General features: G+C 44.6%; 1 protein-coding gene across 3 annotated transcripts in view; it reads right to left on the reverse strand.

Annotated features, from left to right (window-relative positions):
- PIEZO2 (piezo type mechanosensitive ion channel component 2) overlaps positions 1-17,485 on the reverse strand; it is a 309,596-nt gene extending 292,111 nt beyond the window's left edge. For all 3 annotated transcript variants that reach the window (XM_084887741.1, XM_084887742.1, XM_084887740.1), the window contains exon 1: positions 16,546-17,485. In XM_084887741.1, coding sequence (XP_084743867.1) covers positions 16,546-16,609 — 64 coding nt within the window. In that variant the 5' untranslated portion in view covers positions 16,610-17,485. The remainder of the gene's footprint in view (positions 1-16,545) is intronic.
- Between the last annotated feature and the right edge of the window lie 298 nt (positions 17,486-17,783).

Raw genomic sequence — 17,783 nt, forward strand, 5'->3', positions numbered from 1 at the left:
AACTATCACATATGCAAATGTTAATAAACAAATTCAGAACAAACTCTGCACTCAATGAGTCTTTTCCATTCATTTTAATACATCACAGGAGATCTGTGGTGAGATTTTTGACCCTCAACATCTGTTCCTAGAAATTAACAGGATCCTACATTTGCAATAAGCCTTCTGGAACTGCCATGAGATTACACATTAAGATTTAAACACCGGGAAAGAATATTAAGACTTCAAACAACTTATCCTGATTCTATTAGGAGTTGAGGTGAAATTGCATAGGCCACTGTCCACAGGTACTGGGATCTCTGTGATACATTACTAAAAATATTCTTCTCAGTAGGAATTTTGACATTTTGTGAAAAAGTTCTGGACACCCTCAAGGTATTTAAAATATCCTCATAACACAATATTAAATTAAATTAACAATAATTCTTCTAATATCTTTTCACTTATTAGAAAATTATTAATTTTATTATAGATAATATAGTCATATTGTATCATGTATTTGAAGTTTCTTTCATACCACTTCAGAATTCTCAGTATTTGAATAATCTACCAATTATCACAAAATCATCCATTGTTAATTCTTTCAAAATGTTTAAATCAGAAAACTGCAATTATTAAGTCTATCCAACTAAATAAGCCATCTTTAAAGGAATCCTAAAAAAAAAATACTCATTGGTACTTGAGTCTGACACCTAACATACTCAATTAGAACCAGATAATAAAGACAAAGAAACAGTCAGGGTACAGGGTCCAGGGGACAGGTGGGGTGGGACAGGCTGACACTCGGAAGGAGTAAGGAAGAGAAGCAATAGAACCCTGGGTTAGCCCTTAATTTGTCAGCACTGTGCTAGGTGCCTGATTTATATCATTTCGTTTAATCCTTACAGTTATTTTCAGATAGATGTTATGTTTGCCATTTTTTCAGGTTGGAAAAATGAAGCTCAGAGAAGTTATGAAGCTTCAATTTGTCTTTGTCTTATCAACTAGGAGTTAAGCAAAAGTTTGAAACCTGGTCTGATTAACCGGAAAGCCCATGTTCTTTCTTCCCTCCCCCTTCAACCTGCTGGGGAAGTCCTGGAAGCCAGTGGAGGAGGGGGCAGGAAGGAGAAGGTGGGGAAGCGGTTACTACTGAAGCCAAAACGGGAGCGTGGGAAGGTGCTAAACTGTTTGGACAGGTTGGTTACCTTGCAGCTCTAGGTGGAAACTCTGTCACTCTAATAGTCTATCAACTTTTAACTTGTACTTGATGAGAGACAACTTTGTATTTCTGTAACTGCATGTCAAATATCTATCTATCTATCTATCTATCTATCTATCTATATATATATATATATATATATATATATATATATATATTTCAAAGAGAGGAGGGGAAAGGAGAGAGAGGTAGAAACATTGATGTGACAGAGTAACATTGATTGGCTGCCTCCTATGCGTCCAGGGGGGGAATCCTACCTGCAATCTCCTGGTACAGGGGAGGACAACCCACCAACTGAGCCACACCAGCCAGGGCGAAGATAAGATTTTTGGAAGTTGTCAAACTCCTTTTGGGCAGGAGCCAAAAAAGAAACCTAGAAAGCACTAATGTCAAAATGATATGAATCAACAGAAGAAAACAAGATGTGAGTTTCCTTTGACATTGGAGTAAACAAACCAGTGCTATTTTAAGGTAGGAAAGGCTGGGCACATTATGAACCAGTTTTGGATTACTGCATTATTTCAGTAAATTCTGAGAAATCTATAATGAGAGAGGTCAAGAAAAAATTGGTCAAAATCAGAGGATCACTAAAAATAAATGTGATGGAAAGAAACAAAGTAGAATTATTAAAATTCTACTTCAAGTATGTTCTCTTTAAGAAAATGCATTACCTGAATATTCAAGTTTTTGATACATTATCATGTTGTGCAAAGATACTCTAAACAGCGTGTTTTTGACTAGCAAATTGTGCTCTCTTTGGAAGATCAGCACTACATTTAAATATCCCTTTGGGACTAAATCTAATATGAAAATCCATGTAGGATGTATTGAATAGAAAACCAATATCTGAGATTTGTTTCCTTCTATGTAGTAACTTTGGAAAGATATACCCTTATTCTAAAGATAAGTGCTCAAAATATCTGTATATCCACTTTATGAAATGCCTTCAGGGCTTGTGCCACATCTTTTTAAATAACCTCGATGGTGGAAAGTTATTGCATGTTGAAGGTGATCTTAATGTTTGGAAAATACCCAAAGTAATTACACATGGAGCCCAGTGAATGAGGTGGGGACTGTTAGGCAATACCACTGGGGGTCGAAAATGCAGGGTGCCTCTCAGGCAATGCAACAGCAAAAGTTATGATGCTTTAAAAAAGTATTGCTAAAGAGGTTTGTGGTTGTTAATAAAAAATGCTTGGGAGCTGGAGGTTTCTGGAACACTGACTTGCCAGAAACAAGCCCCCTTTCATTACCATCCCTCCTCCCACAGCCCTGTCACCTGACCTTGAGGATGACCCGCCAGAGGCTGTGTGCTGCAGCCACTCTGCCTGGTGCTGGTGGTGAGCCTGGCTCTGACTTCAGGCCCCAGCGCCAACAAGGGTCAGGATTAGCCTAGGATGAGCAAGCTCCACACTTTAGTCTAAAAAAGATGGAGGAGAGTAGAGCAAAGGGGATGTGGAGGGGGGAGGGAGAATGACAGAAAGAGGAGGCAGAGAAGGAGGAGGAAGAGGGGGAGGAGACAAGGGAAATGAGAAAAAAAGAGAAGGAGGGGGAAGAGGGGAGTTAAAGAAGGGAGGAAAAGGACAAAGGGAAGGAGGGGAGGAGGAAGTGGAAGAGAGGTGGAGGGGAGAGGAGATGACAGAAGAAGGAGGAGGAGGAAGATGGGGAAGGAAGTGGAGAAGAGAGAAGGAGGAGGAGGAAGAAGGGAGGAAGAAGAGGGGTTGAGGAGGGGAGGAAACAGGCAAGGGGAAGGAGAAGAGGAGAATGAGGAAGAGAGGAGAAGGGGATGCCTTGAAATGCTGGAAGCTCACAGGCCCATAGCTCATAGCTTGAACTAAAGCCAGGTGAGAGCAGCACCAGTGAGTGCCACTCTTACTTAGCCTACACACACCTGTGGTCTTTGTGCACCTCCCATTTCCTCTGCTGCAGGCAGACTTGTCCAACTGAGATCTCCCGGGGTCTGCAAGGCCACTGAAATGCTACACTTTGGCTCAAAATATCATTTTCTGACTCAGATCTTATTTGTGAAGTTCTGTGTCCCTGCAGTTTCACTTGGCCTCAGTTAATAACTCTGTGTGGCTTGGTTTTCTTTATAGGCATGTCTGATCATAAACTCTGAGTGGGAAAATTCTCTCATTTCTGAAAGCTTCACATGGCTAATTCTAAACCCAATTTTCACTTTGTTGTTCTGGTTTTTCTGGTTAATCTCATTTTGTTGTTCTGGTTACTACCATCACCGATGATATGCTTGCGATTCTGAGTTGGGATCGAATGAGGGAGAATCACTGAAATATTGGAATTGCCAAAACCTAAGCTAGACTGCCTCTCCTTCAAACCAACTACTCTGAACATCCTCAATGGAGTGTCTAACACAATAGAAAATTATTTTCCTTAGCGTTTTCTAACATTTCTTTGGGGTAAAGTGTGAAATAATGTAAGTCTGATGGCCATTAAGGGATGAGAAAATTTTAGATGTAAAAATGCCGGTGCGTTGGCTAAAAAGCAGCGCTTCATCATCATACCTTCTAATATTTAAAAAATTATGTGCAGAAATATTACTGTGAAAATCATGAAAACATTTCTTAGCCGTGAACACCTCATTTTTCAAATGATGTAATTGGAGGAATCAAGTTTCCATGACTTGGCAAAGTCACATAGCTCACTATTCACAGGATTGAGGCTTGATCACCAGACCTTAAGGACAGGGTCCTGATATTCGCTGCCCATCTTCTCTAACATAGGCACACCTTCCCGTGGCCCACAGAGGTGGCCTCTCACCCTCTCAGGGATGGAAGCCGAAAGGGCAGCAGGCAGGTTCAACCTGGGAGATGCAGAAGAAGGAGGAATGGCAGGAGCGGAGGCGAATTCTGCAGAGGTCTACAACTCATTTCCATGGAGCTCTGGTTCACAGTATCAGCTCCTTAGGGTTCCACCCTCTTCCTTCTGTTCTGCACCTGTGGCCAAAACTGCTGGCCTAGCACATCTGACCACAACAGAAACATCGATTTGTGTGGTTCCCGGAGAGCAGAGAACATTTTAAAAAATAATATGCACTTCAAGGGTGATGCTGTAGTCAAGCTTTACCACACTGTCCAATGCGTTTTTCTCTATCACTGCAAAGCAAGGAAAGGGTATTAATCACCATGCTACAAAATCCACATTGATGAAAGTTGAGAGAATGTAAACTAAATTGGTATGAACTTTATATTCAAAGACATCAAAACAAACAGCTGTAAGATGCTAGACTTAACCCTATTTTCAAACTTCTGAGATATTTAAGAGAAAACATATTTAGTCCATGAATTTCTTTTTTTTAAATATATTTTATTGATTTTACACAGAGAGGAATTGAGAGGGATAGAGAGTTAGAAATGTCGATGAGAGAGATACATCGACCAGCTGCCTCTTGCACACCCCCCACTGAGGATGTGCCCGCAACCAAGGTACGTGCCCTTGACCAGAATCGAACCCGGGACCTTTCAGTCCACAGGCCGACGCTCTATCCACTGAGCCAAACCGGTTTCAGCTAGTCCATGAATTTCTTGATTCATCAACTGGCAAATATTTCTTCAATATTCACTGTATGTTATAGCCTTTGCTGGATAGCTAAAATATAATGATTGGACACAATTTTATAGTCGGAAAACCCTACAATTATATATATATATATCAACTGTTTCTTAATATCCAGGGGGGATTGGTTCCAGGACGCACACGCCAAAATCTGAGGATACTAAAGTCCCTTATCCAACATGGCATAGTATTTGTATATGACCTACACACATCCTTCTGCATACTATTAATCATCTCTAAATTATTTACAATACCTAATACAATTTAAATTCTATGCCCTATTATTTATGAAATAATGACAAGAAAAAAATTCTGTACATGGTCAGTACAGATGCAAACATCATGGACCTAACTACATTAGCAACAATGTGACTTTTTCAGAGGGCAGACTGTACTAGAATGTGCTAGGGATATCAAGAATCTCACAGTATCCCTGAATTTGCAGATGCAGGGAAGGGAAAATAGCAATTACATAACTTAAGTACAAAACTCTGTGATAATATGAACCCAGGGCCAGATGGACACATAGGAAACAATTCATTCAGCCAGGAAAGGAGAATTAAATAAGAAGAGAAAAAGTCACATTGTTTTAAAAGTAACAATGAACAATGGCACTGAGGCCTCCAGCAAATCTGACTGGGAAAGTTGGGGGGACCAGAAAGTCCTTGACTTATAACATCAAGTTCCAGAGCTCACTTGGAAGTTGATTGGAACTCCGAGTGATCTGCCCATGGAAACTATGTCACACTTAAGGAGCAAGTCCTCCGACTAGCCTTTGACTAATAATAATGCCTGGTTTGATTCTGAGTCTAGAACTAATAATTACAACTAAGATGTATTGAGTAGTTACCACGGGTCAGGCCCTACACCAACCACTGTCATCTAAGCCTTGCACCAGTCCTCTGAAAGAGGTGCTACCGTTATCAACTCATTTAACTGGTGAAATGACTGAAGAACAGAGAGATGAAACACACAACTGGTATGACAGGGCAAGATCTGTGCCTAAACATCCAGGCTGTAGACCCAGGGCTCTTAATCAAAACAGTGCATTTCCCTTGGATGTCAGAAACCATGTTGATACAAACACAGGAAGGAGGATGAGAAAGAATTTTTATGTCCTGTTTCCTGTGTATAGAGCTTGCCCGAAAAAAAAGATGTGCTACTTTTGGTATCAGAACTCTTCTTGGTAAACCCCTAAATGCCCAATGAGGTTATGACTCTCTAAAAATACCCAAGAGATCTTTACCATTCCTACCACCATTTAACAACTCTCTTTCTCCATTCAGTTAAAATGTCCATTTTACCCCAACTAGGTAATAGGAGGAAAATAAGCTATTGGAATTAACTTATGCTTACATATGGATAACAAATTGTAATTTTTCCACAAGTATTTAATTTTATTTTTTAAATATATTTTTATTGATTTCAGAAAGAAATGGAGAGGGAGAGAGAGATAGAAACATCAATGATGACAGAATCATTGATCAGCTGCCTCCTGCACACCCCACATGTGCCCTGACCAGGAATTGAACTAGGACCTCCTGAGCCATGCTGCCAGGCAATATTTACATTTTATTTTTTTAAATATATTTTATTGATTTTTTTACAGAGAGAAAGATTGAGGGATAGAGAGTTAGAAACATTGATGAGAATCATCCATCAGCTGACTCTTGCACACCCCCTACTAGGTATGTGTCCTCAACCACAACCAAGGTACATGCCCTTGATCAGAATCAAACCTGGGACCTTTCAGTCCGCAGACCCTATCCACTGAGCCAAACCGGTTTCAGGAATATTTACATTTTAAATAAAGAGACTTGTTACTCAAAGAAATGGGATGGGGAAAGTGGAATAAAAGTGTAATTGGCAGCTTAATAGGGTCCTTCCTGAGAGGACCTTATCTGCTCTTCTGTAGTAAAGAGTACTTGGGTCTTTTCTTGGGTCTTTTCTCTGTGTTAATTTCATTCTAGTCTTAGCTCAGTCAAATCAGGCAAACCATTGTCACCATTCTCACCTTCAATACCATGCCTGGCAATCAGCCCATCATATCTGTATTCTGTGCTAGTAGCAAGCAGATTCTTTCCTCTAGTTTAGGGATGGTCCTTGTAGACAGTTCTAAGCAAAGTTCTTCCAAAGTCTTTCTTTCAAAGTTTCTGGATCTGTAAACTGGCTCATGTCTTGTGACTAATTGAAAGGCAATGACCCTTTGTGTTGGTGAGTCAAATCATACTTTTATTCACTTGGCCTAGAACTCTTTACTTATATAGATCAAGTCAGAATTTAGTGGCTTGTCTATCTATTTCACTTCCAAGAAATATGACCAATAAGCAAAATATCATATGTCTTTTGAAGTAAGACTATGTTGATTATTGCTTTGATTCCATTGTCCATTATGGTAACCATGAGCACCTTGCCTTTGGCAATTAGGTGGGCCACTTGGTGGCCCCTGACACTGGAGATCCAAATATCCTCATTGCACTTAAGGGCTCCAGTTTAGTGGCAGCAGTTTCCACTGTAATTTCTGACCTACAGAGAAGAGCAAACACAGAGCCAGGATGTCAAGGCTCCTCTTAGAAATGTTTTTCTCACAGTCATGGTGAAGGTGGTGTTCTCTGGACCTTCCCCAGGTGGGTGAGCAGGATTTTACATGATACATCCACTCTACCATTCCACTCTTCCTAAGCCTTTCGAGCCTTTCCTCGATGGGTATACCAAGGAAGGTCTGGCCAAATTTTACCTTCATTTAGCATTGTTTCAGCCAAACAACCAAGCTGTGAGAGCCCTTTCTAACCTCTCAAGTTATAACAGTGAATCCAGAATCTCTGCTTAGTGGTCCTACATCAATAAATTTGTTCTGATCCAATTTTCTGTTTCTTCCACCATTATTCCACACCCTTAACACTCATTTCCACTCGTATTCCCAGACTTCTGGACTGTATAAATGGGGAAATCCATGCAGTTCTTTTGGAGTACAGTATACCTCCTCATTAATCACAGCCTGTATGTCACTTTTAGGAACCTTTGGTGGCCAAGTCTAGTTACAGGTGTAGAAGTAAAGTGTGGATGGTGGGGTAGAAAAATCTGCAGTGTCCACAAGGCACATTAAGTTACCATCATCTACAGGAGGCACAAACCTATATTGCTATGCTAATATCTATCCTTTCTTTCTTTACCACAACACTTTGTTTTTTTGCTGAGCACGATTACCAGCCAAAATATAGATGACATTTCTCAGCTTCCTTTGCAATTAGATAGGTGAATAATATTAAATGCAGGCTAATGGGATATGAGCAGAAGTGATTCATGCAATTCCAGGTTGTGTCCTTAGAAGGTGAGAAAAGACTGTCCAGTCTGAGTTTGCTGCCTCCGTTCTTGATGCAGACATGGGAATAGGCAATCTCGAACCACAGGGATGAATGCAACAGCTGTAAGATAGCTGAACCATGATGGCCTCCCTGGGAAACCTCCTAGAGCACAGTTAGCATCCAGCTTTGATTCACCTACAGCTTAACTATCATGTAGAGATATACAATTTATTTTATCTAAGCCCCATTACCCTAAGAAATTTATATTGAAAAGAGAAGTTGTGAAAAAACAGGATTATCTTTGCTTAGAACCGGCTGAACGGGCCATCCATCAACTGGGAAAAAGAATTTACTTACTACCAAGACAAGAATACAAACTAGCTGGGCGGGTGGCAATAATTCCTGCATTGACTCAGCAAAGGCTGGAATGGAATTGACACCAAGAAAAGCCCCAAGTCCTCTCTTCACTGAGGGACAGATCCTGGAGGCCTTAAACTGTGGAAGGCACTTCTGGCTCAGCACACAGGGAGGATGTGAAGAAGCCAAGCAGTAAGCTCGAGGTTTTCCAACACTGCAGGACACACAGGATGTGAACCCAAGGACACACTGCTGTGGGCCAAGATGAAGAACAAAGACAAACCTAGAGGATTGTCTATGAATGAGGTACTTGATTTGGACAGTGCCTGCACCCAAGGGCAGTGGCACCAACAATACTGTTGTAAATGGGCAGGTGAAGAACAGAGGGGAAGCTTGCAAGGTGCACACCACAGAAGCCTGCAGGTGGATGATAAGCTGCTTGGTGTTTACAGAGTCCAATCTAAAAAGAGGGAGAGGAGTAAAGAGTTCAGAGTTGGAAAAAACACTGAGGGGAGAATTATCTGAGTTTGTATTATAGAATTAAATAAATAAATAAATAAATAAATAAATAAATAAACTTCCTAAGAGAGCAGTTAAAGAGTTAGCAAATCTTAACACTCCCCCTCCCCCCGATGTCTGGAGAAATTACAACAGAAAGCCAGAACTAATCACACAGATACAACAAATCCATTCTTTTTTTTTTTTTTTTTGAAAATATATTTAAAACTTACAATTTGTATACAAAAAAAAGTTTAAATATGCTTATCGATAATAATCTAGTTTAATGTATATTTGTACCTACCAATACAGGAAGAAAAAAAAGAAAAAGAATTCAAAAATATCAAGTTATTCATCAGAAAACATCACCATCCTATATGATAAAATAAAGGCAAACAAAAATTGTAAATTCTGCAGGAGCCTGGAAAAAAAATTTTTAAATTTCTATTATATACACTTTAAAAGTACACCCAAATTTTTAAATAATGCAAAATTGCATGTTATTACTCTAAATTTAAAAAAAAAAAAAAAAAAAAAAAAAAAAAAAAAAACTTAGCTACATATTCTATGCCCATTGGCTAATGATTGGACAGTTCAAAAATCATGAAATAGTTAAAAAGCTGTATGTACGGTGCACTCTTTCTATAGCTATTTAGTATGTCACTTCAAGTCTCCCCATCCTTCTTGAGCCTGCCATGTCCTGATGGGTCTGAAAGGCCAAGTGGAGGGTGACTGTGATAAGCCTCATATAAGCTTCTCTCTCTCAGCCAAATATTTCCCAGCACAGCTTTATGTTCAGCCTCAATTCAATGAGAGATATGCTTTATTTTATTTACTTGATTCCTAGTCCACAAAGCAACTGTTTAAATCTATAAAATTTAATGTTTTACATCATATGTGTCAAACACACGGCCCGCGGGCCAAATCCAGCCCGCCAGGCCTTGCAATGTGGCCCACACCACGCTGTCATCACTGCACTCCGCTGTCAGTTTATGACATTGTCAGTTTATGACTGTTCAGTAAACCATTCGGCCCGCGATTTAGGCTGGATTTTAGATTTTGGCCCCTTCTCTGATTGAGTTCGACACCCCTATTTTACATTATACAGACTGTGTCATCATATTGTTTTTATTCAGCTGCTCTTAAATATATAGGTGCACTTACACAATTCTAAGTTCTGAAAATTTATGGAAAAATATAATGCTATATTTTTATGATTATGTAACTCATATACAATTAACCATTAGTAGCATAGAATCTAAAAGAAAAATGTCATGTGAAAATACAGGGTGTCCCAAAAATATGTATCTAGACTTTAACATAGCTCAATTGTGAAAATGAATGCCTTTTAATAAACACTGCCATTATATTTTATTCAAATTGTGTGTATACATTTTTGGGGCACCATATAAATAATTAAATAAATAAAATCATCTCTCTATATAAAAGCCTAAGTGACTGTTCAACCATTTGACAGGTAGCTATGATGCACACTGACCACCAGGGGATAGTTGCTCAAGACACAGGCATGGAATCATGGAACAGACTGATGAATCTCAAAGGGAAAGGGGGAGGGTGAGAAGAGATTAACCAAAGATCTTATATGCATACTAGAGGCCCGGTGCTTGGATTCATGCACCAGTGGGGTCCCTTGGCCTGGCCTGTGGGGATCAGGCTGAAATTGGAAGTTCACTATCCACCAAGGGATCCCAGATTGTGAGAAGGAGCAGGCCAGGCCGAGGGACCCCACCAGTGCATGAATCTGTGCACTGGGCCTCTAGTATTAAATAAAAACTATGAAAATGATGGTATAGTGTCATAAAGACAGAATTGCACAACACTGGCAGTATAGTTCTAGGGAGTACATATTATTTAACTACTAGAGCAGTGTTTTTCAACCTTTTTTGGGCAAAGGCACACTTGTTTCATGAAAAAAATCACGAGGCACACCACCATTAGAAAATGTTAAAAAATTTAACTCTGTGCCTATATTGACTATATATAAAGTAATTCTCTTGAATAGGAATCAAATAAACACAAAGAAAGTATTTTATAATTAATTTATTATGAAATATTAAGTAAACAAAATAGTGAAAAATTATAAAATTCTTGTCTTGTCTGCACCTACGGCACACCAGGCAACATCTCGCGGCACACTAGTGTGCTGCGGAACAGCGGTTGAAAAACGCTGTACTAGAGGCCCAAAGCATGAATTTCGTGCACTTGAAAGGATTCCTCAGCCCCGCCTGGGCCCTCTTGCAGTCCAGGAGCCCTCGGGGGATGTCTGACTGCCGGCTTCGCCACCACTGCTGCACTTGCCAGCCATGAGCCTGGCTTCTGACTGAGTGGCACTCCTCCTGTGGGAGCACACTGACCACTAGGGAGCAGCTCCTGCATTGAGCCTCTCCCCTCTGTGGGTCAGTGCATATGATAGTGACTGGTCATTCCACCATTAAGTCTATTTGTATATTAACCTTTTATTATGTAGGATAATACAACAGACAGATACATAAAATAATGAGTAAAACTACTAAACAATAATAATAATCCTGCCACACATACCCCAATTTTTAATAGCATAATTTGGCTTTAGAAAGGTATTAAATTGCTTTCAGATAAGTCTCAGGTACTTAAGTATCCATCTCCTTATGATTCATGTTACTGCCTGTTGGTATGTTAACATCTACTAAGACATTCCTCAAGCATCCCTGCTCTTCTACTCATCTTCATAAATGCAATAATAATACCTGCCGTTTTGAGCACTTGCAGAGTGTCAGGCATTATATAAGGTGTGTAATGCACACTACTTCACAACCATCTAAAGAAGATGTTAACATCTCCATTTTTCAGAAAGAAAAGAGAAACAACAAAACAACTCTATGCTCACACAGTAAAGGGCAGGGCCTGGATGTGAATAGAGGTATCTTAAATTGCCAAGTCATAAGGTAAAATTCGTATACAAAAAGGTTTAAATATGCCTATCTATAATATACCCTTGTATAATGCATACCTACCAATATAGCACAAAAAAAATGAGAATTCAAAAATAGCAGTTTTAATCAGAAAACATTACCATCTTATATGATAAAATAAGGTAAACAAAAGTTATATATTCTGCAAGAGCCCTCCCCCAAAGGTAAAATTTAAAGCATCCTACCTACCTCTGACTATGAGCAAGATTTTTTTTTTGTAAAGCAACGTACCCCATGACAGGGTGGACACACACAGGGTGGACACACAGCTCCAACATCCATTGCCCAGCTGACAAAGTGACCATGCCCATGTCTGTTTATAAAGTATTTTATTTTAAAATTAGACTACATATTTCTAATTCTTTTCAATTGTTACTTTTCTGAAAGTGATAAATACGATCTACCTATATAAGGCCAAGAAAGCGTGGCAGGAAAGAAAGTGGCTTTAAATTTGCATCCTTTGGTGACTGAAAGCTCCTGCCCCTGAGAGCCTCGCCAGAGGTTGGGGAGACTCTAAACTCTGAGCAGGCTCCGTGTGGATTCTTTGGGTGAGTGTACATGTGACTTCAAAATGACAACCGTTACATAGAGGACAATATATTAAACAATAGACAGGAAATGATGTTTACATAGCCATACCTATACATATTTTTAAAATGACTATATTTTTGCTCAAATTCTAATTTAACAACCTCTAAAGGGAATTTTTTAAAAAATATATTTTATTGATTTTTTTACAGAGAGGAAGGGAGAGAGATAGAGAGCTAGAAACGTCGATGAGAGAGAAACATCGACAGATGCCTCTTGCACACCCCCTACTGGGGATGTACCTGCAACCAATGTACATGCCCTTGACCGGAATCGAACTTGGGACCTTTCAGTCCGCAGACCGATGCTCTACCACTGAACCAAACCGGTTTTGGCTCTAAAAGGAATTTTAGGGATTCTTCCTGGATTTACACTATTATCCAACTGGGATCTATTTTTTCAGAATACTAGTTAGTTGGCTGGTTCTTTGTGTTTGCTACACAGTCTCCTGATGAGCTTTGTCTTCTCCTAACTCTGGTCCCTTCATTTGGGGGAAGGCATAAGCTATTGATGCTTAAGATACGATGGCCTGGCCCCTCCTAGACCAATCTATTCTGCCCAAGCAGGCATCCCTAAAAAATGGTTGTCATCTCTTCCAGGCAAGACATTAAGGGAACTCCAAGCATCACTAGGCAAGATGGAACGACTGGGTCAGGAGCATGTGGATAAAAATACACCAATCCATTTCCAGGAACAAACTGAGATCATATACTTAAAAATGGGTGGGCCAGTGGGGTCACACTAAAAGAAAATAAATGTAAACATCTTTCTAAAGTGCTCAACAATGATCAGATGTCATAACAATTATCAAGACCGCATGATATTATGAAAAATTTTGTCTGGGTATTTATTTAAATGTTATTTGAAGAAAAAAAAAGTCAGAATGGCTACCCAAGTAGTCAGGGACAATTGGGGAGATCGTTAACATTTCTAGTTTCTATTGACATGGGAAAATCTATCACTAGATGTTGATTCTAAGTGGCAAATAACATGTTACATTACATTATTGCTTTCTCAAGCTTTTAACACTCAAGAGCCACAAAACACCTGCATAATAGAGGCCCTCGGCCACTTATCCCATTTCGGTAAGTTTATTTTACCGGGGGAAAAAGAAAGGAAATATTAAGCTCAGATTAAACACAATAGCAGTTAATTTTTAACATCCATCATTAGGTGAAAAGGCTGGAGAATCTGCAGAATTTTCTCAACAATGATGTTAGACAAATGGGTCTAAAGTGAAATACATAAGCTTCTTCAAAGTGTTGGCTTTGAAGGCTGCCTTGCTCAGATATAAAAATAGATGGTTAAAATGTAAAAATCGATTCTAATGGCAAACAGATCACTGCACTCTCCATGTCCAGGATATTAGGAAAACCTGAATATTTGATTTAGGAGCACCTGGGGAGTAGGCAGGCCTGAAAACCCTCCAGTAACCTTGAAAACATCCACTTCCTCTATAAACGAATGCTCAAATCAGGCCACAGCTGCCCAGCCCCCTTTCGTCCCTTCAAGTGCACGGATTAGAAGGCATCAGGCACCACTGATCTTTGTAAGTGGGATGTCTTTCCCAAGAAGCAGCCAACAAGTGAGGGGATGGCCATGGGACGGATTAAGTCCTCTGCTCTTCCCAGGAGCTCTCCTCCCTTACCGTGGGGAGCGAAGTTCCAGGTGCCTTTCAGCTTTACACAAAGCGGGGCGTGGCGGGGCAACATGGGAAAGCAACAGGCTCTGCAGACCCTTGGAGGCTGCAAAGAATGCCATCATCACCAGGCACACGGACACACACACACACACACACACACACACAGTCAGGTTAGCAAAGAAAACCTGACACGCACGCAGTCAGGTTAGCCTCTCAGGGTTAGCAAAGAAAACGCCAGAGAATCCAGAGGAATGAGCTGGAAAGAGAAGGCGGCCACGGCTGGTCCTGGCCGCCCATTCCCAGCTGTCCCTGAAGCCCCAGCAGGATGACAGGCGGGCGGGGTCTGTCTTCTTTGAATCCCTGGAAGCCAGGGAGCGCACAAGCTCGATCAGAGCAAGCCTACTCTTGGACCCCAGCCTAAAGGTGTGACTATGGCACGGGGCCCACGGGGTCCCAGGAAGAAGCCAGGAGGGGCGGAGGAAAGGGGCCAGACTGAGTCAGGACCCCGTTTCCGAGACAGTGGTGCCTGATCCTCCCAGCGCCCCTAGGAGCTTCCCTCTGGGCCGCTCTGCAGCCGCCTGCCCAAGCTTTGCACCTGGGGCGCCTCATCTGGGGTGCGGCACCCCCAGGTCCCTCTGGAGGGCAGAGCTCCACAGTCCCACAGAAGGGCTTTGTGATGTTGACCACCAACCATTAGTCAGGATGACAAGGCCCCCAAACCACGGCTGCGGAGCATCTAGAACAGGCGAATTGCAAGAGCCTATGCTCAGGGCAAGGTCTCCTGGATCAGTGGGTAAATCCTTTTGTTCTTTCACTCAACTACTTGTGCAAGTCACAGAGCGGACCCAGGTGGCTGCAGACAACCACCAGCCTAATGGGGAAGGGAAAGGGGAAGAGGGGGGAGGTGGAAGAGAAGAGAGTGAGGAGAAACCCTTGTTAACTGGGGCACTAGCTTCCATGGGGCTTATAGTAAATGTGCCAGGCGCTTCAGATATACAGACGGCCCCAGACCACGACGCTCACCACCTGTGTGTAATGAACCTGAGGTAGCCCAGCTCTGTTTTCCCCAATGGCTCTCCAAAGCCCTGTTTCTTCTAACTTAAACCAGCTGGCCTCCGGGTCCACTTCAGCGTCCTGGACGCTGAACCTCCGCATCAACGTGCATGGCTATTATTAAGGGCCAAGATCCTGGCAAAACGGTCCTGCCCGGAAACTCAGAGGTCACACCGGAGGCCACAGCCTGCCTGTGCGGGAGCACCCAGCCACTCCGCAGAAGGCTCCCCATCTGTGTGCCCTCTGCACTTCCCGTGGGCGCCCTGCCCCTGCCTCCTCCGAACGCTTAGCTTGCTCAGAGTGTTCATGCTGATCACAAAATCCTCCTGGCATAAGGGACTGACCCTCACAACACACCACGGAAACCCTCTTTAGGTGGATTGCTGGGGCAAACAAAACAACACCGGTGTGCTGTTGAGTCCTCAATCTCTGGCCAATGTAAAAAAGTGGCCTTTTCTGCGAAGACCGTGTCTCTTTGTAAATGGTTCTAAGTCTACAGGGGAAAGGGAAAGCAAGGAGCTGCCAGCCATCCCTACAGGGCGCCAACCTAACGGGCACCACCATCTATTAGAGGGGAAACAGAATTTCTCTAGCTCCACGCACTCCCAGCTGCTTGCAACGCCCTCCCAGCCCTATAGAAAGAGTGAAATCCCTAACTGGGCTCCCTTAGCCCTTGCCAGTCCCAGGGAGAGGCAGCCCCAGGGAGAGGCTTTTGATCCCTTTAAAAACCTGAAAGGGCCGGCGCCTGTGGGGCGGGATGGGGTCTCAGTTGTCTGTAGCTCAGCATTCAACACTTTTGTTGTAGGGGCTTTTGAGGGAGTAAAAGAAAATAAGCAACTTCAGGGCACTGTTTTCCTGCACTTCTGGCATCACCGTTCTGGGATGTGTGGGAGAGATGGCCTCGGTGATTGCCGGCTGCACCGTGTGTCTGTCTCTGTGCGCATCTGGGAACCAGGAGCAGGGGATCCAGAGAGACCCCGCGCTGCGCCGGGAAAGGGTCTACCCCCACCCAGCCGCTTCCCAGCCAGGTCTGCATTCCTGATGTACCCGTGAGCACACCGCGACAGAAATCCCACGTGTGACTAACTCCGACAGTCTCCGGCACACGCCTATGGGTCTCCCGCACTCCGCCGCTGGCCCCTTAGGAGAGCCCCGACAGCGCGCCCGGCGCGGGACGCGAGAGGAGCCTGCCCCGCGGACGGTGCGTGTCTGACACCGGGACCCCGGCGCGGCTCCCCGAAGACAGTCCCACAACACTGGAACCCTTCTCTGAGGCTGGCCCGGAAGCCCGCCCCCGCCCCTAGGCGCCCCCTTCACCTCCCCCAAGTGACCGGGGCGAGCGGAGCGGACCGCACTCACCTACTGCCAGGCAGATGGGGAGCAGCAGCCTGAAGATGAGCCCGCACACCACCTCCGAGGCCATCGCGGCAGCAGGGCGATCCGTCCGAGCAGAGAGGGGCGAGTGTCCAGGGTCTCTAGGACCGGGGTGCCAGGCCCATGCCCGCCTACGGCCTCCTGCTGCCGGCGGCTCGAGGCCGCTCGGTCATCGCCCTGGAGGGGCCGCCGCCGCGCCGTCCGCCGCGCTGTCCGCACCGAGGGCGCGCTCCGGGCTCCTGCCGGTCCTCAACGGGCTCAAGGCAGCCCCCGCCGCGGGTGCCCGGCCCTCCGCGGCCGGCCCATGAAGTGTGGTCTCCCCGGTCCAGCGGCAGCGGCTCCTCCCGCGGGCGGGCCGGTGCGGAGGAGGCACTTGGGGAGGGTCCCGGGAGGCGGCGCGGCGAGGAAGGGGGCGAGGAGGACGCGCTGCGCTTCTGCCTGGCGCCCGGGGCGGTGCTCGGGGGAGGCGGGGGAGTTTGCTTGGAGGAATCCCCTCGGAAGCCCGCGTACCTCTGCAGCCGGGCCCGCTGCGCGACCCTCGGCCCCGGCCCTCGGAGCTGCGGGCGGGCCCCCCGAGTGGCGCCGCGGCGGGTTCCGGGCGGCGGGGAGGCTCAGCCTCTGCGTCTCCCCGGTTCGGGCAGGAGAGACCCGGGCGGGAGCTACCCGGCGCACAGAACCATCTCTCTGTCACCAGAAAAGAACTGTGCGAGCGTGGGCAGAAGTCGAGACGAACTCACAAGGAGTGGATCAGGCTCCAGCTGCCTCCTCCACGGCCTCAGTTTTTTAAAAAATAAATAAAATAGAAACCCAGCGCCGCCGCCCAGATGCCAGCGCGCCCCCCGCCCGCCCGGCCCGGTGCAGCCTCGCCCTGGTGGCGCAGCGCAGGCTCCCCCGCGGGCGCGCACTTCTCCACCTTCAATGAAACTTTCGAGGCCTCTCTGGGGGACAGGCGGGGCCCCGGACCAATGGGACGGGGCCGGCGCGTGGGGAGCCCGCCCCCTGCGCGGCACCGAGGCGGGCGCAATGCCAGGGCACGGTGGGCGAGTCTCCAACCCTGGCGGCGCGGACACAGAGGGAGAGGCCAGGCCTCTCCAGTCCGGTGGACTTTATGGTTCTCTCGTGGGTGCTCTGAGCTCTCCGCCATGGCTCACTCCTGCAGACCTGGCTCACTCCTGCAGACCCGAAGCTCTGCTGGGTCCTCCATTCTGCAGACACCTCAAGCA

The sequence above is a fragment of the Pipistrellus hanaki genome (genome assembly GCF_964339955.1).
Source record: "Pipistrellus hanaki genome assembly, chromosome: 6".
NCBI lineage: Eukaryota > Metazoa > Chordata > Mammalia > Chiroptera > Vespertilionidae > Pipistrellus > Pipistrellus hanaki.